General features: G+C 44.6%; 1 protein-coding gene across 2 annotated transcripts; it reads right to left on the bottom strand.

Annotated features, from left to right (window-relative positions):
• Window positions 1–4,742: 4,742 nt before the first annotated feature.
• On the bottom strand, window positions 4,743–22,348 carry LOC135523854 (poly [ADP-ribose] polymerase tankyrase-2-like). 2 transcript variants are annotated; one of them, XM_064950825.1, is made up of 26 exons: window positions 21,631–22,348; window positions 20,960–21,184; window positions 20,606–20,701; window positions 20,362–20,398; window positions 20,180–20,255; window positions 19,893–19,987; window positions 19,696–19,762; window positions 19,344–19,530; window positions 19,023–19,144; window positions 18,759–18,850; window positions 18,505–18,583; window positions 17,657–17,828; window positions 17,451–17,530; window positions 17,153–17,298; window positions 16,821–16,986; window positions 16,361–16,580; window positions 10,871–10,980; window positions 9,522–9,710; window positions 8,498–8,842; window positions 8,193–8,313; window positions 7,847–7,944; window positions 7,665–7,739; window positions 6,904–7,009; window positions 6,525–6,711; window positions 6,119–6,275; window positions 4,743–5,897 (listed from the first exon to the last, which is right to left on the bottom strand). In XM_064950825.1, the coding sequence occupies exons 1-26, from the start codon at window positions 21,914–21,916 to the stop codon at window positions 5,835–5,837; spliced, it is 3,597 nt and encodes a 1,198-aa protein (XP_064806897.1). In that variant the 5' UTR covers window positions 21,917–22,348; the 3' UTR covers window positions 4,743–5,834. The 2 variants fall into 2 exon arrangements, with proteins under 2 accessions (XP_064806897.1, XP_064806898.1); XM_064950826.1 differs by lacking the exon at window positions 9,522–9,710 and having other exon boundaries at window positions 21,631–22,346.
• Between the last annotated feature and the right edge of the window lie 1,098 nt (window positions 22,349–23,446).

The raw sequence follows: 23,446 nt of genomic DNA, 5'->3' as shown, positions 1-23,446 counted from the left end.
AATTCCTCTTTAATTCATTGGGGATTTAATTTTTTTTGCAGTAATTGTCACGCCCTGACCATAGAGAGCCCTTGGGATTATTTATGGTGCAATAGGTCAGAGCGTGACTAGGGGGTATTCTAGTCTTGAATTTTTATGTTGGTGTGAGTATGATTCCCAATTGGAGGCAGCTGATGATCGTTGCCTCTAATTGGGGATCATACTTAGTGTAGTCCTTTTCCCACCTGCGTTTGTGGGATATTGTTTTGTTTTGGTTTAGTGCTACGAACTGCACGTTTGTTTATTCTCTTTTGTTTTTAAGGTGCACTTTAATAAATATATGGAACTCTACTCACACTGCGCCTTGATCCGCTCATTATGTATATGACGAACGTGACAGAATATCCCACCACTACAGGACCAAGCAGCGTACCATGGAGGTAAAGGAGAGCTGGACATGGGAGGAAATAATGGGTGGATGCGAGACCTTCCCTTGGCGGGAGTCGCCAAGGAGTATAGGAGGACAATGCTGGGGTCCACGGCCACAGAAACCCCAAGTGTTTTTTTGGGGGGGGGGCACAAGGGGCTGTCGGTCGAGCCGAGGAGAGAGCCAGAGACCATCGGGGAGTCGATGGAGCTGTTGTAGGAGGGAGATCGGAGAGAGATGTTGGTTAGGTGTATTCTGCACAGCATTCACCCTGAAGAGCGTGTAATCAGTCCGGTGCCACCTGTGCCGGCTCCACTCACCAGGCCTTAAGCGAGCCAGCCCGGTACGTCCTGTGCCGGCTCCCCGCACTCGCCCTGAAGAGCGTGTCATCAGCCCGGTGCCACCTGTGCCGGCTCCACGCACCAGGCCTTCTGTGCGCCTCCCCAGCCCGGTACATCCTGTGCCGGCTCCCCGCACTCGTCCACCAGTGGTGTGTACAGTCCGGAGTCTCCAGCGACGGTTCACAGTCCAGAGCTTCCAGCAACGATTCACAGTCCAGAGCCTCCAACGACAGTCCACGGGCCAGAGTCTTCCTCTGCGCCGGTGTCCAGTCCGGGCACGGCTTCCAGTCAGGTTTTGCGGTCAGAGTCCGCACCTTCGGGGGGGGGGGGTGTTCTGTCACGCCCTGACCATAGAGAGCCCTTGGGTTCTCTATGGTGCAATAGGTCAGAGCGTGACTAGTCTTGAATTTCTATGTTGGTGTGAGTATGGTTCCCAATTGGAGGCAGCTGATCCTTGCCTCTAATTGGGGACCATACTTAGTGTGGTCCTTTTCTCACCTGCGTTTGTGGGATATTGTTTTGTTTTGGTTTAGTGCTATGTTCCCTACGAACTGCACATTTGTTTATTCTTTGACTCTCCTCACGCTGCGCCTTGGTCCGCGCATTATGTACTGTATACGACGAACGTGACAGTAATTTTCTTAATGGGTACATGCTTATTGGAAACTGGAATAAACAATTTCATAAGTGTCAATTGCAGCTTCTGGTTGCTCCTCATTACACACCACAGGCTAGCAAATATTCTTTACATCATCAACACAGGAATCACTACAAAACTTATTGTATGACCTCTTATACACCATATTATGCCCAGCCTTCCTACATATGACTACTATAGTGTGATCACTACATCCGATGGATTTACTAATGCATGTTGATGATTTCATTCCTGTTTGCTATTTGTAAATACCCTGGTAGGTTGACTGAACCAGGTTGTAGGCACTGGTTACAGTTTGAAGCTTTTTGCTGAATGGCCAGCTGGATGAAAGACAGTCAATATTTAGTTCACCCAGAAAATATAGCTCTCTGTTAATATCACATACATTGTCAAGCATTTCACACATATTATCCAGATACTGTTAGCACATGGTGGTCTATAGCAGCTTCCCACCAGAATGGGCTTTAGGTGAGACAGATGAACCTGTATCCATATTACTTCAACAGTATTTAACATGAGATCCTCTCTAAGCTTTACATGAATGTGGCCCTGAATATACACCGCAACATCACCCCCATTGGCATTTCTGTCTTTTCTGTAGATGTTATAACCATGTATTGCTACCACTGTGTCATCAAAGGTATTATCTAAGTGCGTTTCAGAGAATATGAATGCTATCTCTTACTAGCAAGTTATTGATTTAATGGACCTTGTTTCTTCGGCTACAAATGTTAAATGTGGGCTATTTTTAGCCCTTTTTTGCGATGCTTGATTGTTTTTATTGCATTACTGGGAGGCTTATCAGAAGTAGACATGAAAATGTTATTTATATATAAGCTGAGCGTAAGCTGATAGTGCAGGGTGACCTGAACACAGTGGACTTACTACCAGGGCACACTGCCTCAGTGCTATGATTACTGTATACAAGGCATATGATTACTGTATACAATAGCTGTAGGATCAACAGAGGCATTCCGCGGAGTTAGAGGGACATACATTAGGTTACTTACATTGTGACTGCCAACACCACTGTGATAATGTAAACTCAGCAAAAAATTAAATGTCCTCTCACTGTCAACTGCGTTAATTTTCAGCAAACTTAACATGAGTAAATATTTGTATGAACATAAGATTCAACAACTGAGACATAAACTGAACAAGTTCCACAGACATGTGGCTAACAGAAATGGAATAATGTGGGGGGGGTCAAAAAAAAAGTAACAGTCAGTATCTAGTGTGGCCACCAGCTGCATTAAGTACTGCAGTGCATCTAGATGTTTTAAAAGCGTGCATCAGAGGCTTGTATGCAGCTTGTATACATGGAGACCTGGAGATGCTAAACTCATTTCTGTTAATTAATGGTAAATTACCGTGACACCAGTAGTCTTTTGTATGACAATAACCAGCTGACAAAACCAGCTGACATGACCTCCACAGCCGTAGTGGGGAGTATCAAACATAGAGGAGGAAAAGCGTGGAGCATCACCCTTGGCCAATAATGTGCCTGTGTTTTCAACCCCAGTAGTGTATCCACTGGGGTTGGAAACAACAACCTCTCCCTCAATGTGAGCAAGACAAAGGAGCTGATCGTGGACTACAGGAAAAGGTGGTCCGAACAGGCCCCCATTAACCTCAAAGGGCTGTAGTGGAGAAGAGGCGACTCCGGGATGCTGGACTTCTAGGCAAAGTTCCTTTGTCCAGTGTTCTTTTGCCCATCTTAATCTTTTCTTTTTATTGGTCAATCTGAGACATGGCTTTTTCTTTGCAACTCTGTCTAGCAGGCCAGCATCCCAGAGTCGCCTCTTCACTGTTGACGTCGAGACTGGTGTTTTGCGGGTACTATTTAATGAAGCTGCCAGTTGAGAACTTGTGAGGTGTCTGTTTTTCAAACTAGACACTCTACTGTACTTGTCCTCTTGCTCAGTTGTGGACTGGGGCCTCCCACTCCTCTTTCTATTCTGGTTAGAGCCAGTTTGCGCCGTTCTGTGAAGAGAGTAGTACACAGTGTTGTATGAGATCTTCAGTTTCTTGGCAATTTCTCACATGGAATAGCCTTCATTTCTCAGAACAAGAATAGACTGACAAGTTCCAGAAGAAAGTGCTTTGTTTCTGGCCATTTTGAGCCTGTAATCGAACCCACAAATGCTGATGCTCCAGATACTCAACTAGTCTAAAAAAGGACAATTTTATTGCTGCTTTAATCAGGACAACAGTTTTCAGCTGTGCTACCATAATTGCAAAATGTTTTTCTAATGATCAATTAGCCTTTTAAAATGATAAACTTGGATTAGCTAAATAAAACGTGCCATTGGAACACAGGAGTGATGGTTGCTGATAAATGGGCCTCTGTACGCCTATGTAGATATTCCATTAAAAATCTGCCATTGCCAGCTACAATAGTCATTTACAACATTAACAATGTCTACACTGTATTTCTGGTCAAATTTATGTGATTTTAATGGACGGAAAATGTACTTTTCTTTCAAAAACAAGGACGTTTCTAAGTGACCCCAAACTTTTGAACGGTAGTGTATATACTGGTTGACCTCCACATTAGGAACGTGCTGACTTCACTAGCTTCTGTGTTATGAGAAGATGGGCGTGTTACTTTCGCCCCGGCTCTCCACTGTCTGGCTAAAAGGTGAGCCTCCTTCTTGTCAATGGTTATCCCAAGTTGAACTCAGAATTGATCAAAGTGGTCTCAATAATTCCTCTATTCCGCTTTGTAGTGTACATCTCAGTTCAGGTCTGACAAAAGGTTAAACTACATTAAACTGTAACAAGCCCGTCAAAACATCTTGAACTGAAGAGTGCCATTATCAGACACTCAACGTCTCATGAAAACAATGCGGCAGGAAAGCAGTAGCCTCGGTAGAGAGGAAGACTGTATGTATAATGTCCATACTAGCCTACTAAATAGTGTGCAAAAACAAAAGTTTATAGTAGGCTGTGACATTTCGAAATTAGTACTTCGAATGCGTCATCTAATGCGTGATTGCGGTGACTCCTGCCATTCGTTCATTTTGGTACAGCGCGTTTATCGGATTATCAGCGGTTGTCAAACTTGAGTGGTAAAAGACCAGTGAATTCTACGAGATCAAACGTCGAAATGAGTATGCAATTATGTAGTTTAAGTATGTAGTATGCTCGTATGGCTAATCGTACACTATCTTGGGAGACATCATACTGACAAGTGAAAAATGTGTAATTAACAATGATAGTTATTCCACTACCTACAAAAACAGACAACGCAAAGTTTGGTCCATAAGTAATCACATGCAACTTCAATTTTCTTCTTTTTTTTTACAGTAGACTACAAACAATTTACAACCAAGGATTCACAAATAGCTCATTTATTTTGATGTGGCTGTTTTGTGTGGAGATTATTCCCACCCAGATCCAGCCATGATGCATCCAATTAGCACTAAGCAAACACTGTTCAAACATGACGTACAACTCTAACGACAGTTAATCAGACAGGAATATCATGCAAAAGGAACAAAGTGCTGCGAGAACATCACGCAACCACAGCATATTAGTGTAAATTAACTTCACATTATTTCAAATGACAGACACGGTTCTCACAGCGCATCCAAACACTGACCGAGGGAAATTGACAAACTACATGTTTTGTTTTCTCTGCGTAGTCTCGTCAACCTTGTGTGTTGTGTAAAACAAAACAGCTTTCAAACCAAAACAGACTTCGTGGAGGGGCAATTTATGACAATTTAGGAGTCCTCAAATTTGAAGACTTTGCTGCGGCCACCATTACTGAATGAAAGGACACTGACCCTGATCTTTTAACTGTCACTATGTAGACCAAACAATACACATTCTAACAGGATAATGATCTGAAATTGTGTCCTGATTTACAATACTGGATAAATAAGCCATTGGGCAATAGGCACCAATGGAAGAAAACTGACTGAAACAGGGAGTGACCACCAAGACTTGTCCAATGAACATTAATTTTCCACTCCACAACTTTTGAATTTTTTTTTTGCTACGATGTGCCCTAATAAATATGACCCAGACATCCCCACAAGGCAGACTTTGAAAACACTGATTTTGACTGCTGGTTGGTGGAATACATACTCTATAGGTCATTCATTTACAATAACTTGGGCATAAAAATGTAAATAAATTAACACGCTAGTACAAAAAAATAGATGCACAATGTCTCCAGAAAATAACTACTATAACACAGAAGTTTTTTTGAATTACAGTTAGACATTAGCCAATTGTAGTGGTCCTGCACAGCATTTGTTAGAATGGCTACAGATGGAAATGCTTCAAATGGAGGAAAAAATAAATAAATCTGTTTGTGCATGCATTTAGTAAAGCTGTTGCTGCCCTGAACATAACAGAAACAGGCTGAGATGTTCTTCTGTACAATTAACTTGTTGTTCTTCCTTCCTCCGTTCCACTTCTATCCATCCACAGAGGCATCGGGCTTTAATATCTGATAGGTGATCAAATACTCTGGATAGGCCTAGAGTAAATGACACAGGTGTCAGATCAAGTCAATTTGAACAGCTTGGTTGTCCCAAGGGCATGCTACCATACAATTAACACATTAGATTCAAGAGGAGCAGTATTACAAATGTAATGTAAGGCTGATAACAAAGAATGTCAATCCTGTGACTTCAGTAGTTAGTGTCAAAATGAAAGTCACACAATAATGCAATTTGCCAAAGCCACTAGTTACCGTACCTGCTCTCCTCTGTAGATGACATACTCTGCCAGTGACAGTCCGTTGACACTGGGCCTCCCTGTGACAGAGTGGTGTCCTGGAGGGGAGTGGGCCATCTTCATGGCACTGAACTGCAGGAAGGACTTGCCCAGGGTCACCCTGCAGAACAGCAGGTGCCTGAAGACCCATAGAACCCATCACAGACAATCAGACATCACGCCACATGTGATGCCAGGAAGGAACCTCCATTCAATCAATCCACTTGACACATTTGAGCCATTCTTTCTTAACGTTGTGAAACTCTCATTGGAGTGTTATTAGCGCCCAGCTATGGCTTGGTTCAGTTGTACTGTGGTGACTAAGACCTCAGCTTTGATATGGTTTACTGTGGTAGAGAAACATCAAAGGACTGGATGGCTGGTTTACCGTTGGCACACGTAGCAGGACCGGTCTTTGTGCAGAGGGCAGCCTGTACCGCCTCCTATCCCGTAGACGTACTGGTTACTCTTAGACGAGTTCTCAGCAAAGTAGATGCCTGCGCCGAACATGCCGCCTTTGTAAGCATGCCTCTCATCAAAACCCTTGTGGAGGATGGCGTTGACAAACGGCGAACCTGTTGGGTCAAGAGCGGCATGAATGCTGGACTGAGCACTTGTAAATAGGATTTCTGAGTGTCTAAAACACTTAAGCACACAAAAAAAGATCAACCACGAACACAACATGACCCAAGTGGTTTCTGGAGTGTCACGGTTCACCGGTTCTCATTGGAATGTGGGCTGTGCTATTCTGTATATTATTCTCTTACCGTGAAACAACATCCGTTCATTGGAGTGATTGTGATTCTCCTCGGAGACCTCCTTCCTTCGATGGGTGTACCTCTCCCAAAGCTTCTTGTTGCACACTTTCTGAATCTGCAGATCAAGAGGGGAAAATAGTGAATTAACAATACCTTTCTCTCAAAGCAGGGATAAGAGAATACATCCCCATCATGGTTAATAAAGTTGTTATAACATCATCTGAATGTGCAGTTGAATAATGAATTCCATTATCTATACTTCCATTAACTATATTAAACTGGACGTGCTACCTGTCCCAGACCTGCTGTTTTCAACTCTCTAGAGACAGCAGGAGCGGTAGAGATACTCCTAATGATCAGCTATGAAAAGCCAACTGACATTTACTCCTGAGGTGCTGACTTGCTGCACCCTCGACAACTACTGTGATTATTATTATTTGACCCTGCTGGTCATCTATGAACATTTGAACATCTTGGCCATGTTCTGTTACAATCTCCACCCGGCACCGCCAGAAGAGGACTGCCCACCCCTCATAGGCTGGTTCCTCTCTAGGTTTCTTCCTAGGTTTTGGCCTTTCTAGGGAGTTTTTCCTAGCCACCGTGCTTCTACACCTGCATTGCTTGCTGATTGGGGTTTTAGGCTGGGTTTCTGTACATCCCTTTGAGATATCAGCTGATGTAAGAATGGCTAAATAAATACATTTGATTTGATTTGACAGAATAAAACAGAGCTTGCCTTCCTAATGTGGATAGAAACCAGCCAACTGTACCTTAACAATGTTGTATCTGTTGAAAACCCCTCCAGCAAGCCCTCCATCTCTGTGCCCTCTGATCGTACTCTGCAACTGTTCAAAAACAAGACTCAAAATTCGAGTCAACATTTTCTAATTTACAACAAGATATGATCAATAAGATGTAAGAGTTTGATAGCGAGTCATCTTGTTGGTTGTACCTCCTCCTCCACCAACTGAAACTCCTTGTCGTCCGACGCCAGATCTATTAGTATGGTCCCACTGTTCGCCGTGTTCAACGCAAGGTACGGGTTCAAACCTGCATCACAGGAACGTGAACTTCTTTTTACTAATGCAGTAGTTCAAAACTTCCTTCAGGATGTGAACTTCAATCGAAGCACACTGCCCTTTCATACATGAAGATCAAGTAAAAATCTAAATCTTTGATGGTTGCATTCACTAACAGCCCTTGGAAAACACTTTGTTAAATGCTAAATACATTAACATACATTTGAAGTGAACCTGTGTTATGGACAACAGCATGGGTCCTGTAGTGTGTAAACGTACTTTGAGGTCCGCTAGTGAGTCTCTCTACTCCTTTGATAATCTTGTGTCTGTGTCCGTAGGCATTGATACCGATCTCTTTCAGCTCCTTGTGTCCCATCTCTACCAGGACATCCAGTGTGATCTTCAAAAAGAGAAAACGGTGAACTTTAAAATAATGCCAGATCTCACCTTCAGCATCTTAAGTAATGCTTCATAGGCCTATTGTGGAACATCCGATGCTGAAGACATCCTTGAAGCTTTTTATATAAAAGAGGTTTATCTAAGTTATCAGACTTAAGCGAGCTGCGTTTTGGGGCTCAGCTTACCTGCTCTCTTTCAAAGATCTCTAGTAGGTGTTCTAGTCCAAATTTGTTGAGGAACTGTCTGATACTCAGATCCACACCTGGACCCTCCTTCTTGTCCGTGCCCACAGCCCCAGAGGGCCCCAGGAGAGCGGGTAGCTCAGGGAAAGCAGTGCAGGTGGAGGCAGTGGCCTGATGGTCCAGACTGTTGCTGGAGGCCAAGGTGGACAGGGGTGTGGAGCTGGCTGAGAGGCTGGGGGGGACCACCACCCCTACAGGGGCAGACATACGGATTACCTGGGGTTTATAGCAACCTGGCAGGGCTGAAGGTGGCATGGCCGCTGTCAACAAGGCACGAACATCGTCCACCTGTAGAAAGAAAAGATAGAAAGGAGAAAGAGGCATTGCCCCTAATTTACCAAGTCGTGGAGGAGAAATGAAGAATGACACAAAATATTGCCGACTCAATCACAGTACAACCATGCAAAGGAACACGATTAGACTGCATTAGCGACCATTGCCAACACATCAATAACCCATAGAAAGTATGAATAAGACTACATGCTCCTATGTGAGCAAACCCTTGACATGCATATAGTACATTCAAGTCATTTAGCAATGTGTGATGAGAGAGAGAACTTTCCAGGCATTTCATTGCCAGAGACAGAGACAGGTCCTCTCTTCTATTTAGAAAGAGGTCATGTCACCCAGTAGTTGCTGGTGAAGGTCAGGCCATGTGAGAGTGTAGAAACGAGCATTGAGAGACATTGAATCTCCTCAACAACAGCGAAACTCTGGAAAGAATTCCAAACAAGACTATGTAGGTGATGTTTAACATGCTGTCACAAGCACAAATCACAAGCACAATATACGATGTCAGGGTGTTGTTGTGATTTGAGGGATTACATGTATCCAAGAGCAGTAGACATGACAAACAGGTGAGTGTGGTGGCTGTGAGGATGACAGATTATGCTACCCCTTCCCACACAATCCCGTGTTGGGGAAAGGTTGTCAGCTCAGAGGATAGCAAGTGTGTGTGGATGGATACCGTGACGAGGTCCAGCGGTGATTGACCTTCCTGGTTGCAGAGGGCGGGGTCGGCCCCGTGAGCCAATAGCAGGGCACACAGCTGGGTCCTCCCTTTCTGCGCTGCCTCGTGTAGTGGAGTGAACGCCCACTTATCTGTGGCGTTCACGCATGCGTCGTACTTGATGAGCAAAGCAGCCACATCCACATGCTGCAAATGAGAACACATTGGACTCCACTTGGCTCTTGGTTCGTGTCTTGTAACTTTCTCTCGTTCTTTTGGTCAACTTGCATCTCAGACTCAGATATAGGACTTCTACTAGGCAAGACCTCTACTAGTTAATTCACCCTTTCTCTTCTAAAATCTAGGTTGAGGTGGTAACCCAACCAACACAGGTTTAAGAAACAAAGCAAACAAAAGGGTGAGAAACATCTATAGGGAGAAAAAGGGTTACGAATATTGGTTTAAAGAAAAATCGCAAAACACTATATTAAACAAACAAGATGACACCATTTTCTTGTTTTTTTTTATTTACAGAAAACCAGGGGCACACTCCAACACTCAGGCATATTGTTTAGTGAGTCCGCCAGATCAGAGGCAGTAGATGAATTGGACCATTTTCCTGTCACGCTAGCCATTCAAAATGTAACGAGTACTTTTGTGTGTCATGGGAAATCTATTAAAAGTACATTATTTTCTCCAGGAATGTAGTGAAGTAAAAGTAGCATTTGTCAAAAATATCAATAGTAAACAAAGTACAGATACCCCCAAAAACGACTTCAGTAGTACTTTAAAGTATTTACACCACTGCTTATTTGAGATGATTCAATCTGTGTGTGTAGTTAGAGCAAGCAACAGGGGGTCGGGGAGGACTGTGGTGTGATGAGCTCCTCGTTTCTCAAGGGTCTGATCAAAGCAATCTACTGGCCTTTTGTTTCCAACAGTGTTTTGTGTCATAGAGACATGAGTGCTAATCAGTTGGCCAACATACATACATACTTCACCCCTCATCACTGAAACCAATTCATGATTACATTTTTTTTTTAAAGGAGCTTTTTGTAAAGGCCGCAGAAGATGCCAATTTTTATTCAAAGGTGTGCTTAATCTCTGAAACCAATTCCTGGTTACATTTTTAAAGAAGCCTTTGACAAGGATCTTGGTGAGTGTTTGGTATGCCGAGTACGAGGTACTGACTCTTTCAACAACCACAGAAAAACCTAGGCACATCAATCAAGTCTCTAGACATCCTGTTAACTTTTGGTGTCTCTGAGAAAATCATACCGTACAGGTAGTAGGAAGACTCAATGGACACCTGTAGAGTGTGATTGTGCTGTGAGTGTGTACAGTAGATTAGTGTAACTGGCACTCACCCCGTAGGAGGCAGCGTTGTGCAGGGGGATGAGCCCTCCCTTGTCCTGGGAGTTGACTTCTGCTCCATGCTGAAGCAGGTACTCTGCTACCTCCAGGTTGTTGTAGCCAGCTGACACAATAGACACATAATTAGTTTAATCAGAAAAGGCAATTATCTGAAAATGCTATTCTCCTAAATCCGTAGTCCCGTCTTGATGGTCTGCCGGATTTTCAGGTGTTAATGATAAGTTAGTTGAATCAATCAAATTCAGGAGAGAAGACCAGACTTGAAATGCAACATTTAAACTAATTGCCTTGAACACAGCTCCCTAGTAACGGAACAAGCACCAGCTGCCAAACAGACTCCATTCCCGTTTGCAACACTATGGCTACGGTCCAAACACTTAAAAGACACACCCTATCTCCTCAGCCCTCAAATTAAGTGGACACTTTTGATGACGTATCGTGATGTCGGACGAGTATACACTTGCAGGGCAAGGAGCGAGGGAGGAAGGAATGATTTTTTAAATGGACCACCCTTGGCCAGAAATTTGTCACTCGTTCGTCCCGCGATGATTGTGTTTCCAGGCACCGGTAGCTTGTGTCAATTATGAGTGCATGTCTACTTATATTAAATATATCATTATTAATATACGCCTACTGTATGATAGCTAGCAAATTAATTTGCGAACTAACATTAGCCTGCTTAGCTGGAACTTCTGAAGAAGGAAAATGTTTTTCTATAATTTCCCAAAAACATATTGACTTTTTATGAGACGTATTTGTGCCGTCATGTGCATTAGTAGCACAATTGTCACGTTCTGACCTTTATTTCCGTTGTTTTGTCATTATTTAGTATGGTCAGGGCGTTAGTTGGGGTGGGCAGTCTGTTTGTTTTTCTATGATTTTGGGATTTCTATGTTTCGGCCTAGTATGGTTCTCAATCAGAGGCAGGTGTCATTAGTTGTCTCTGATTGAGAATCATACTTAGGTAGCCTGGGTTTGTTTCACTGTTTGTTTGTGGGTGTTTGTTTCCGTGTCTGTGTTTTTCACCACACGGTACTGTTTTGGGTTTCTTTTGTTCCACATTTATTGTTTTTGTATTCAGTCGTGTTCATGTTTAGTATTTCTTATTAAAAGAACCATGGACACTTACCACGCCACATATTGGTCCTCCGATCCTTCTCGCCTCTCCTCTTCAGACGAAGAGGAGGAAATCCCTTACAGAAACACCCACCGACCAAGGACCAAGCGGCGTGGTAACAGACAGCGACGACAGCAGTAGCAGCAGCAAAAACAGCGGCCAGCATCACAGGACTCCTGGACATGGGAGGAGATTTTGAACAGAGAAGGACCCTGGGCACAGGCTGGGGAATATCGCCGCCCCAAAGCAGAGCTGGAGGCAGCGAAAGCTGAGCGGCGGCGATATGAGGAGGCAGCACGGCAGCGCGACAGGTACGAGAGGCAGCCTCACATTTTTTTTGGGGGGGGGGGGCGGCACACGAGGTGTGGGGCTAAGCCAGGTAGCAGACCTGAGCGCACTCCTCGTGCTTATTATAAGCAGTGCGTTACTGGTCAGGCACCGGGTTATGCGGTTAAGCGCACCGTGTCGACAGTACGTGCCCATAGCCCGGTGCGCTATAGGGCAGCCCCCCGAGAGTGTCATGCGAGTGTGGGCATCCAGCCAGGGCACATGGTGCCTGCTCAGCGTGTCTGGTCGCAGTACGCCGTTTCGGACCAGGGTATCCTGCGCCGGCTCTGCGTGTTGTGTCTCCGGGGCGCTGGGAGGGTGCAGTGCGTCCTATGCCTGCGCTCCGCTCGTGCTGGGCAAATGTGGGAGTGGAGCCTAAGGGAGAGGTGCGCGTAGTAGGCACTAGATCTCCCATGCTTACCCACAGCCTGGTTCAACCTGTGCCTGCACTCTGGAGGGTCCGGGCTAGAGTAGTTATCCAGCCTGGGGGAGTGGTGCCAAGGCTGCGCACCAGAGCTCCAGTGCTCCCCCACAGCCCGGTCCTTCAGGTGCCTCCTAACACCAAGCCTCCTGGAGGTCTCCCCAGCCTGGTGTGTCCTGTGGCAGCCCCACGCACCAGGCTGTCTCTCTGTCTCCTCCCTACAGGTGTTCCCGTCTGTCCAGAGCGGCTAGAGTCTCCCGTCTGTCCAGAGCTGCTAGAGTCTCCCATCTGTCCAGAGCTGCTAGAGTCTCCCGTCTGTCCAGAGCTGCTAGAGTCTCCCGTCTATCCGGAGCTGCTAGAGTCTCCTGTCTGTCCGGAGCCGCCAGAGCCGCAAGTCTGTCATGAGCCGCCAGTCAGCATGGAGCCGCCAGTGCCGACAGTCAGCATGGAGCCTGGAGCCGCCAGTCAGCCTGGAGCCGCCAGTCAGCCTGGAGCCGCCAGTCAGCCTGGAGCCACCAGAGCTGCCATTCAGCCAGGATCTGCCAGAGCCGCCATTCAGCCAGGATCTGCCAGAGCCACCAGTCAGCCAGGATCTGCCAGAGTCGTCAGTCAGTCCGGAGCTGCCCTTCCGTCCGGAGCTGCCCTTCAGTCCGGAGCTACCCCTCAGTCCCGAGCTGCCCCTCAGTCGGGGGGGGGGGGTACTGTCACATTCTGACGTTTATTTCCGTTGTTTTGTCATTATTTAGTATGGTCAGGGCGTGAGTTGGGGTGGGCAGTCTATGTTTGTTTTTCTATGATTTTGGGATTTCTATGTTTCGGCCTAGTATGGTTCTCAATCAGAGGCAGGTGTCATTTGTTGTCTCTGATTGAGAATCATACTTAGGTAGCCTGGGTTTGTTTCACTGTTTGTTTGTGGGTGTTTGTTTCCTTGTCTGTGTTTTTCACCACACGGTACTGTTTTGGGTTTCGTTCGTTCCACGTTTATTGTTTTTGTATTCAGTCGTGTTCATGTTTAGTATTTCTTATTAAAAGAACCATGGACACTTACCACGCCACATATTGGTCCTCCGATCCTTCTCGCCTCTCCTCTTCAGACGAAGAGGAGGAAATCCCTTACAACCATTTCTAACTTACAGTTGAAGTTGGAAGTTTACATACACCTTCGTCAAATACATTTACAATTCCTGACATTGAAATCCTAGTAAAAATTCACTGTCTTAGGTCAGTTAGGATCACTTAAAATACATTTTTAACTTGGGTCAAACATTTCGGTTAGCCTTCTAAAAGCGTCCCACAATAAGTTGGGTGAATTCTGGCCCATTCCTCCTGACAGAGCTGGTGTAAGCGAGTCAGGTTTGTAGGCCTCCTTGCTCGCACATGCTTTTTCAGTTCTCCCCACATATTTTCTATATGATTGAGGTCAGGGCTTTGTGATGGCCACTCCAATACCTTGCATTTGTTGTCCTTAAGCCATTTTGCCACAACTTTGGAAGTATGCTTGAGGTCATTGTCCATTTGGAAGACCCATTTGCGACCAAGCTTTAACTTCCTGACTGATGTTTTGAGATGTTGCTTCGATATATCCACATCATTTTCCTCCTTCATGATGCCATCTATTTTGTGAAGTGCACCTGTCCCTCCTGCAGCAAAGCACCCCCACAACATGATGCTGCCACCCCTATGCTTCACAGTTGGGATGGTGTTCTTCGGCTTGCAAGCTTCCCCCTTTTTCCTCCAAACATAACGATGGTCATTATGGCCAAACCAGAGGACATTTCTCCAAAAAGTACGATCTTTGTCCCCATGTGCAGTTGCAAACAGTAGTCTGGCTTTTTTATAGCGGTTTTGGAGCAGTGGCTTCTTCCCTGCTGAGCGGCCTTTCAGGTTATGTGGATATCGGACTCGTTTTACTATGGATATAGATACTTTTGTACCGGTTTCCTCCAGCATCTTCTCAAGGTCCTTTGCTGTTGTTCTGAGATTGATTTGCACTTTTCGCACCAAAGTACGTTCATCTCTAGGAGACAGAACGCATCTCCTTCCTGAGCGGTATGATGGCTGCGTGGTCCCATGGTGTTTATACTTGCGTGCTATTGTTTGTACAGATTAACGTGGTACCTTCAGGCTTTTGGAAATTGATCCCAATGATGAACCATACTTGCGGAGGTCTACAATTTATTTTCTGAGGTCTTGGCCGATTTCATTTGATTTCCCAATGATGTCAAGCAAAGAGGCACTGAGTTTGAAGGTAGGCCTTGAAATAAATCCACAGGTACACCTCCAATTGATTCAAATGATGTCAATTAGCATATCAGAAGCTTCTAAAGCCATGGAATTTTGCAAGCTCTTCTGAGCAACTGGAATTACAGTGAATTATAAGTGAAATAATCTGTCTGTAAACAATTGTTAGCAAAATGACTTGTGTCATGCACAAAGTAGATGTGCAACCGATTTGCCAAAACTATAGTTTGTTAACAAGAAATGTGTGGAGTGGTTGAAAAACGAGTTTTAATGATTCCAACCTAAGTGTTTGTATACTTCCGTCTCCAACTGTATTTGCATTAGGTTTTACTTACGCTTGTATGTTGACTTGTCCATTGATGTTGTTTTTAAGTTTTCGCCGTCTTTTCTTAGCGGATGTACAATCGTCGCAAATCGAGGGTGTGTCTTTTAAGGCTGCGGTTCAAACACTTAAAAGACACACCCTTGTCCTTGCCTTATGCCCTTGGGGGAATCTCCGTCGCCATCTTGGATGGCGGTCCAAATGATTAGCCAAGCAAGGTAAGTTTGCAACGTAAGCCCCACCTCCCTCGTTTTTAGTCGGCTTTCCGAGTGTACAATTATGTTCACTCCAAGGCCTGAAACTCCCCATAATTCAATTTGCGGCGATTGTACATCTGCTAGGAAAAGTCAGCGAAAACTTAAAAACAACATCAATGGAGTAGTCAATATATAAGTAAGTTCCGTAAGTTAAAATGAACGCAAATAAGTTCGAAATTGTGCTACTAATACACGACGGCACAAACATGTCTCGTAAAATTGTTTTTGTTTGGTTATCTTTTGGTAATTGTAGAAATAAAACATTTTACTTCTTCAGAAGTTCCAGTTAGGCAGGCTAACGTTAGTTAGCGAATTAATTTGCTAGCTATCATACAATAGGTGTATGATATTGTAGACACAATTGACTGTAGCACATATAAAGCATCCACAAGCTACCGGTTGCTGAAAACACAATCACCTCGGGATGAACGAGTGTAGAATTTCCTGCCAAGGGTGGTCCATTTAAAAATCATTCCTTCCTACCTCGCCCTTTGCCCTGCAAGTGGGCGAGGAAGAACAACAGCCCAACTTCCACGGCCCGATGAGGTCAACCTGGGACTCCAAGCCAAACTCTACCGAGTCCTCCCCCCTGGATCCTTCATCTGCAGCCCTCGGCTTCACCCGGTCCATTCCCAAACCCCCCCCCGAATCCTCATTCTCACATCCATTACATTTCTCAATAACCATTCTAAACCCTTAAACCTATGAATGTTGGGTTGGAACAACGGCTTGTACACACTGAAGCTCTCAGCTCTCAAGATCACTGTCCTTACAGAAAGCTCCAGCGCGCTGACTGACCTGCCAGGTGTAGCAGTGTAGAGTGCCGCCCATGTGCGTCTCTACAGTTAACATTATCAGGGCTGCAGAGCTTCTCGACCCGGGCCAGACAGCCCTTCTTGGCTGCGTCCAGCAGGGCAGCGTCTCCTCTTAGCAGGTCCTGCATGTCAGTGTCCCCATCCTTCACCAGGTCCAGTGGAGTGCTCCCATCTCGGTTCTTCTTGGTCGGGTCTGCACCGTGCTGGGTGGGGAGTGATAGGGGTGTGTGTTTAGATCATCTGTGCTAGAACCGGAAGGCTCTATAGTATGTGTTCTACTGCACAGGATTAGGATGTGTCTGGTCTCTTGAAATTCTACTGCAAATTGTTTTCAGGGTAAGTGATGACTCTAAATCATTGAAATCCAAGTGGCACTGTAGATGGTCCAACTCAGTTGAAAATAAACTAGCACTAATCTGTAAGAGGGAAACAAACTCCTTTACCTGCAGCAGCAGTTTGCAGATCTCGTATTTTCCCTTGGCGGCGGCCTCGTGCAGAGGGGTAAACTTCCACAGGTCAGCTATGTTGACCAGAGCCCCGTGGATGACCAGCAATTCAGCCACCTCATAGTGACCGTAGGAGCAGGCATTGTGTAGGGGGAACAGGCCACTGCAGGAGACAGAGCGAGAGAGAGAGAGAGAGACGGACACACATTACCCTTCTGAGCGACGAGTCTGACACAGGCCCATTGGAGAATAAGTAGAGCCTTGCGTTTTTCCTGACCAAATCACTTGACCGGGAAAAGCTCCTGGCCTAAGTCAGGACCTGTGCTCACCCTTTGTCTTTGGCATGGACGTCAGCCCCATGCAGTAGAAGGTACTCCACCACAGACACACGGTTATACCCCGCCGCAAAGTGGAGCGGGGTGGATTGACGGCCCTCTAAATCCCTACAGTTCACATTCTGCATGGTACACAGCTTCTGCAAACATAAATACAGCAGACATGTTACCACGAAGACTACTGTTACCATTTGAAATCAATCATTTGTAACATGAGTATTATAACAATAGGGCATTGGTTGGTCAGATTATGCCAAAATGTATTGGAGATTACTAGTTACTAGTTAGTTACTTCAACAATCTCCAAATCTCCAGACTTGGAGGCTTCGAGCAACTGCCAGTCCACATCAGAGTTTCCAATCAGAGTTCCCTCTGAAAGACATACATAAGACATTTATTGACACTTGAAACGGGAGCAAATATTTCCACCCAGAATGATCATCCCAAACCAGGTTCCTGTCTGTTCATGTAACATACTCCTAGCTGTTTCCAGCCTACCATGCAGTATCTCCTGCACCCTCTCATTGCCCATTTGGGATGGAGAGAAACCCCGTAGAGACATGACGAGGGGGTCACAGCCTGATTTCAGCAGCAGACGGCAGGTCTGGAGGTGGCCACAGTAGGCCGCACGGTGCAGAGCTGTCTGGCCCAGGTTGTCCAGGGCATTGACCTATAGGGAGATAATAGTAAATCATTTATTTCATAGGGACAGACACAATCAAATATTGACACTTCGTATTATCAAGAATCACATGCATTGCACTGAGGGCTCTAAAGTGTGACCATTTTGGTTGCATATGCTCCTAGATATTTCCTGTATCGACCTGACATTTTATTTTGGGAGCACCACTGCGACCAGGAGAAGAAAGAAAATTGCCCAGATAAAAACTGTTGTAAAGATAGGCTTCCGCTGTGCAGTTGTTTCTGAGTGCCTGACCAAAAAGTGACTTTTTAGGGCCTGTTCATAAACCATGTCGAGGGTAGTTCCAAAACCACTCACAGGCATTTGTTTACACCTTGTTCAGTCATGTTACCTCATTAGCTAGCTAGCTAACAGCCAAGAATATTTAAACATTTGGAGACACAGAAAGAAAGGACAGGGTATAGCTTCTTTCGAAGATCAATGATCGTAGCATGAATGACTGAATGTTGGGAGCACTAAGGATGCATTTAGAGCCCTGATGCACCATTACCACACACACACACACACACACACACACACACACACACACACACACACACACACACACACACACACACACACTGAATCATCGGCCATTAAGCAAATACACATGTTGGCTTGACCTTTATTCTATTAATTACACTATGATAACAACTGAACTTACCTTTGCCTCATGTTTCACCAACACCTCGATTATGTCGTTGTGTGACTTTTCAGAAGCCAGGTGCAAGGGGGTCAGAAAGCTTGGACAAATTACATCACAAACAAGTTAGAGTGGTTGTAATCTCTTATCAGAGCATTCAGACTTATTTATATCTGTCATATCAACAACGGTAAGAGTAAAGTGACTAAGAGTAAAGTGACTGGTAATTGCTTGTGGGATAAGGGTCAATGACTGACACACTTTGCACTACTCACTCTTTAGTCTTCTCATTCACGTTGGCCCCTTTCCTCAGCAGTAACTCGCACACTTGTTTTCTCTTGGGATAGGGAGATGTCGCTGCACAGTGCTGTTAAAAACATATCTTAGATCTTAAAACACTGCTTAGACGAAAGGCAAGCACAGAGTAACCCAGAAATGTAAAACAATATATGGGATACTAGCACTGCAATTAATTGACTGTATAATCTGCAGCAACACTATCTGCAGTACGTTGGCAACTCAGTAGTGAGGTGTCTTACCAGTGCGGTTTCATGCGTAAGGGGATGCCTGAAGGTAATGGTCTCCAGTGACAGGTGCTTCTTTAGGCGGGGCAGGTCAGCTTCACGTGCTGCCTGGAGCAAGGCATGACCTCTGAACTCATCTGTCACAGACACAAGAGGTCAGAGTGGTTCAGCTATTGCATAGGGAGAACAGGACTCATTATCAAGGTGTTGCCCCTTGCCTAAAATAATTTGTTTAATTCAGTTTTATTAGAGTATTGTAGGCGACATCCAAGCAAAAAAACAAGGTTCATAAAGAATAGGAACAATTAAAAAGAAGGAAAAATATACACGGCTTACAGGCCAGGCGTTCTTTGAGCTGCGAAGTGGGAGACAGGTCAATGGCACTCTGGTTGTGGCAGTTTAGGAAAGTGGGGTCGGCTCCGTAGCTGACGAGCAGGGAGCACACATCCATCCTATTCTTAGAGGCGGCTTCGTGCAGGGGGGTGAACTGCCACAGGTCCATGGCATTCACACAGGCGCCGTGCTGCATTACCAAGGGAGGGGGCGATGGAGAGACAGGGGTCAAACAAGACTTGTACAATGAGCATTTGAATGTTCAATGGGCCTCCGGGTTAAGAAATGTACATTTTATACACAGTGGCACAAAAATACATAAGCTACATACAGGAAGAATGTGTTTCAGACAAACCTTTACTAAAATCTCAGTGACTTCGTAATGTCCATAGGAACAGGAGTTATGAAGGGGCACCAGATCACTGAAACGTCAGAGAGAGTCATCCATCAGAGATCTTGCTGGCACAGTATTGGAAAGACACACAATGCCTTCCCTGCAGCATACGATACTGATTCAACGAGGGTGACGAAAGGACAGAGACCAAGTCGTACCCTTTGTCTTTAGCATGGACGTCAGCCCCATGCTTTAACAGCAGCTGCACTGTCTTCACACGGTTGTAGCCAGCAGCCAGATGCAGAGGGGAGGACTGAAAGATACACCACAAAGGACCATTTGAAATGGATTTGTTTGTTTGTCCAGACTGACACACTCTTTGTTAGTAACATGTTCTGGACACGACTATCTGTCTTTTTACCTCATTTTAGTGCATTTGGAATTTTAGAGAGGCGACGAAAAATGTTGTCTGCTCATGAATAGTTTAGGAGAGCACGTGAATTACCTTCCGACCGTCACTGGCATGACAGTTCACATTCAATGGTGTTAGCAGGGCCATCAACTTGTCTTCATTCCCACTCCTATGAAAGCATCACATGTATTAGAACGTGTAGAGCACAATAATGGTCACAGTTGATTGCAAGGCATCTGAATGGTGGCCATTTAAAAATCTGAGATATACTCCACCTTGCACTTTCTAGCAGGTCATCTTTTCTATATTCACCTGTGATTAGGAAAGTGTGGAAACATATTAGCCCATGTATTCCAAGATAACTCTTGTTCTTCACCGTTTTGATTCATTCAACTGCGTGTTCTGTCACTCTTGGTTCCCAGAGGAACAGTTTCAGTCTGTTCCCATGCCCAAAATAGATGCAATCATGCAATTCGGTGCTTCTAAAGTGCTTGTGAGGAACATGTTCCTCCCACTCACCGGTCAGCACTGCTTTAGTGGACTCCTCAGCCAGGTCCAGCGCTGTCCTCCCATCTGTGTTACGAATCGTTGGCTCGGCTCCGTGTTGCAGGAGCACTACAACACCAAATTCACCCATATCAGCATTTACAATATATCAACAAATAGCTTATGTTCTACACCAACAATATGGAGAGGGCACACCAGTTGCCATACTTGGCTTTTACAAAAGTGGTCCTGAAAGCAAGTTACAGACGTATCTATGACGGATTGTTCTGGATACTCGAAGCCATAAGAGAACAGTCACTGTGCTTAAACAATGCATATTTTCCCACAAGGGGACAGCCTCACAGGGAGGCCAGAATCCAACTGTACCTATGCAGACGTCGCTCTTCCCCTTTATGGCGGCCTCGTGGAGGGGTGTGTAACTCCAGTTGTCCCTGGAGTTGGCATCGGCCCCATGGTGCAGGAGCAGGTTGACCACCTCAGAATGGCCGAAGGAGCAGGCATTGTGGAGTGATACGAGGCCTCCCTCATCCCGGGCATGCACGTTGGCTCCGTTTTGTAGTAGGTAGTCCACCACATCCCTGCGGCCAAATCCTGAATAGGAGAGACGGTATGGATTTATAGATGCACCTGGTCCACAGAGAGGCATAAACATACCTACTTAGTGACTATGCATAAACATACCTATTTAGTTATTATGCTTTTTTTCCCTTCATTTTCTTAATTGGAAAATGACTGTTACTGCTTATTAATAAATGCATTGATACATCAATAGCAGGTGTAATATAACATAAAATAATAAAATAGTAAATCCTCGAAATAAGTCCTTTATGAATCAACTTGATATTAGGGAATGTATTGTGGATGCACATTGTACAGCCTTTGTGCCTGGATTATTCTGTTACAATAAACTATTAACTGTACAGCGTGTCTTGTTATATTGTCTGCTATATTAGTTACTATATTTGTTACATTTGCAGTGTGGAACATTGTAGCGAGATGTTTCCTGCGCCTAGCAACATTGTATCAATTGTTCTTACCAGCAGCGAAATGCAGCGGGGTGGATTTTCTGCCGGCGGTGTCTCTACTGTTTACATTCTCCGGTGTGACAAGCCTCCTCACGCGCTCCACATCTCCGTTTCTGCAGGCCTCGAAGATCTCCCTGTTCGGCTCGCCGGACCCGGGTGTATCTACTCCCGGTGAGACACCACCCAAGCCCATTACCCTTGAACACTGTCGGGTGGACATAAGTGGTGTGGTATTTTCGTAAATGTAGAGCTTGGAATTTGTGTTTGCAGACCCCCAAAACCTTGCCACCGAGGCCATGAAAAAGGAAGAGTTTCTGCGAATTTATCGCATATCGTTACAAAACATGAAAATCGCGATGAATTCCGTGACATCGACAATAAATATGACTGTCAGAGCCAAATCCTTCCTGGCAACGAGAACATCACTGCGCTGTCAAATAAGCATCCCATACCCAGTCCACATTAAAATCAGCCTGTAGGCTGCGGCTTGGAGCTTCTATCATGTTGCAGATACGTCATCTACCAAAATATCGATTCATACCGAACCCCATTATAATTGCACAAAGCAATTCATTAATTATGTAATATTGAAAGCCTCACAAAGGGTGGTTGTACGCCCCAAATAACAGGACAGCTATTCTGCTTGCAGCACTAACGATGACGTCACTTTCCTATGGTAATGAGGAAACCTTCAAAATGAAATCCTGCATTTCAAAACATTGCAAGGTGGACAACTAATTCAAAATATATTCCATTTTAATCAAGGACGATTTTTTTGTGTGCTTATAAACAAATGCAAGAAGGAATTTATGGAGAATTGAAAATCAAATCAAAAGTTGTTGACATTATTTTAAGACCATATTGAAAAATATAATGTTCAGAGTGGTATGATGACAATAGTGGGCTTAAATTGAAAAAAGTATTATTTGTGCCAATGTAAAAATGGGGTTGGGAGTACTCAGTGGGGTCTGTAGAATCTATTTTTGGTGTACTTTTATGGGGCACTAAATGATAAGGAGTGTTGCAGTTCTAATTACATTGGTAACCAGTTTATAATAGTAATAAGGCACTTCAGGGGTTTGTGGTATATGACCAATGGCTAAAGGCTGTATTCAGGCACTCCGCATTGCGTTGTGCTAAGAACAGCACTTAGCCGTGGTATTCTGGCCATATACCGCACCCCCTCATGCATTATTGCATAATTATACTATAGGATTTTTTTAATACTTGTTTCTGATTGGCTTGAAGGGCATTCTAGAGCGTGCATTACTTCCCTATAATGCACTGTATTTGCACGGCACAATTCAATGGATATAGTTCATTCTTACATGTTCTATGTTTGAGCTGCTTTTGAAAGCAAAAGTTGAATTGAAAACATTATTGGCAATGTTGAATTCGATTTTCATAATGGCAAGCTAGGGCTGATGGTTTTGTTAGCGGTTTGTTTTGTTACCATGGCAACTACTGTAGCTATCTCGTAAACTTGCTATCGCTAGCGACTTCAGTGGATGTTGAACACATTTCTACATAAGGGATAATCAACGAGGGGCTATGAGTTCTATGGAAAATAATGAACCAGTGGAAGGTGGGGAACCCCACTCTCGTGGAGTGTACTGTAACTGACCTTTCAAGGAGCTGCATTATTTTCCAGAGAACACTGAGTTGATTATTCCTTTTATACCATGGCAATAACTTAATAACACATTTGCCACTAGAAATATGTTAATTTGCCCGTAGAAATGTGTACAATGGGTGGGTCTAATCTTGAATGCTAATTGGTTAAAATAAAATTCCAGCCGATGTCTATTCCACAAGTTACCACCGGCTA

The sequence above is a fragment of the Oncorhynchus masou genome, chromosome 31, assembly GCF_036934945.1.
Source record: "Oncorhynchus masou masou isolate Uvic2021 chromosome 31, UVic_Omas_1.1, whole genome shotgun sequence".
Lineage (NCBI taxonomy): Eukaryota > Metazoa > Chordata > Actinopteri > Salmoniformes > Salmonidae > Oncorhynchus > Oncorhynchus masou.
Note: the sequence above shows the minus strand (reverse complement) of the source record. Positions and strands in the feature narration are given on the sequence as shown.

Excerpts from the sequence above, each read along its gene's own strand:
- LOC135523854 (XM_064950825.1), bottom strand. The coding sequence starts at position 21,916 with ATGGCCTCGGTGGCAAGGTTTTGGGGGTCTGCAAACACAAATTCCAAG. Across the intron at positions 19,145-19,343 it reads GCTCAAAGAACGCCTGGCCT|ATGAGTTCAGAGGTCATGCC; the intron begins GTAAGCCGTGTA and ends TGTCTGTGACAG. Across the intron at positions 9,711-10,870 it reads ACAACGCTGCCTCCTACGGG|CATGTGGATGTGGCTGCTTT; the intron begins GTGAGTGCCAGT and ends TCTCATTTGCAG.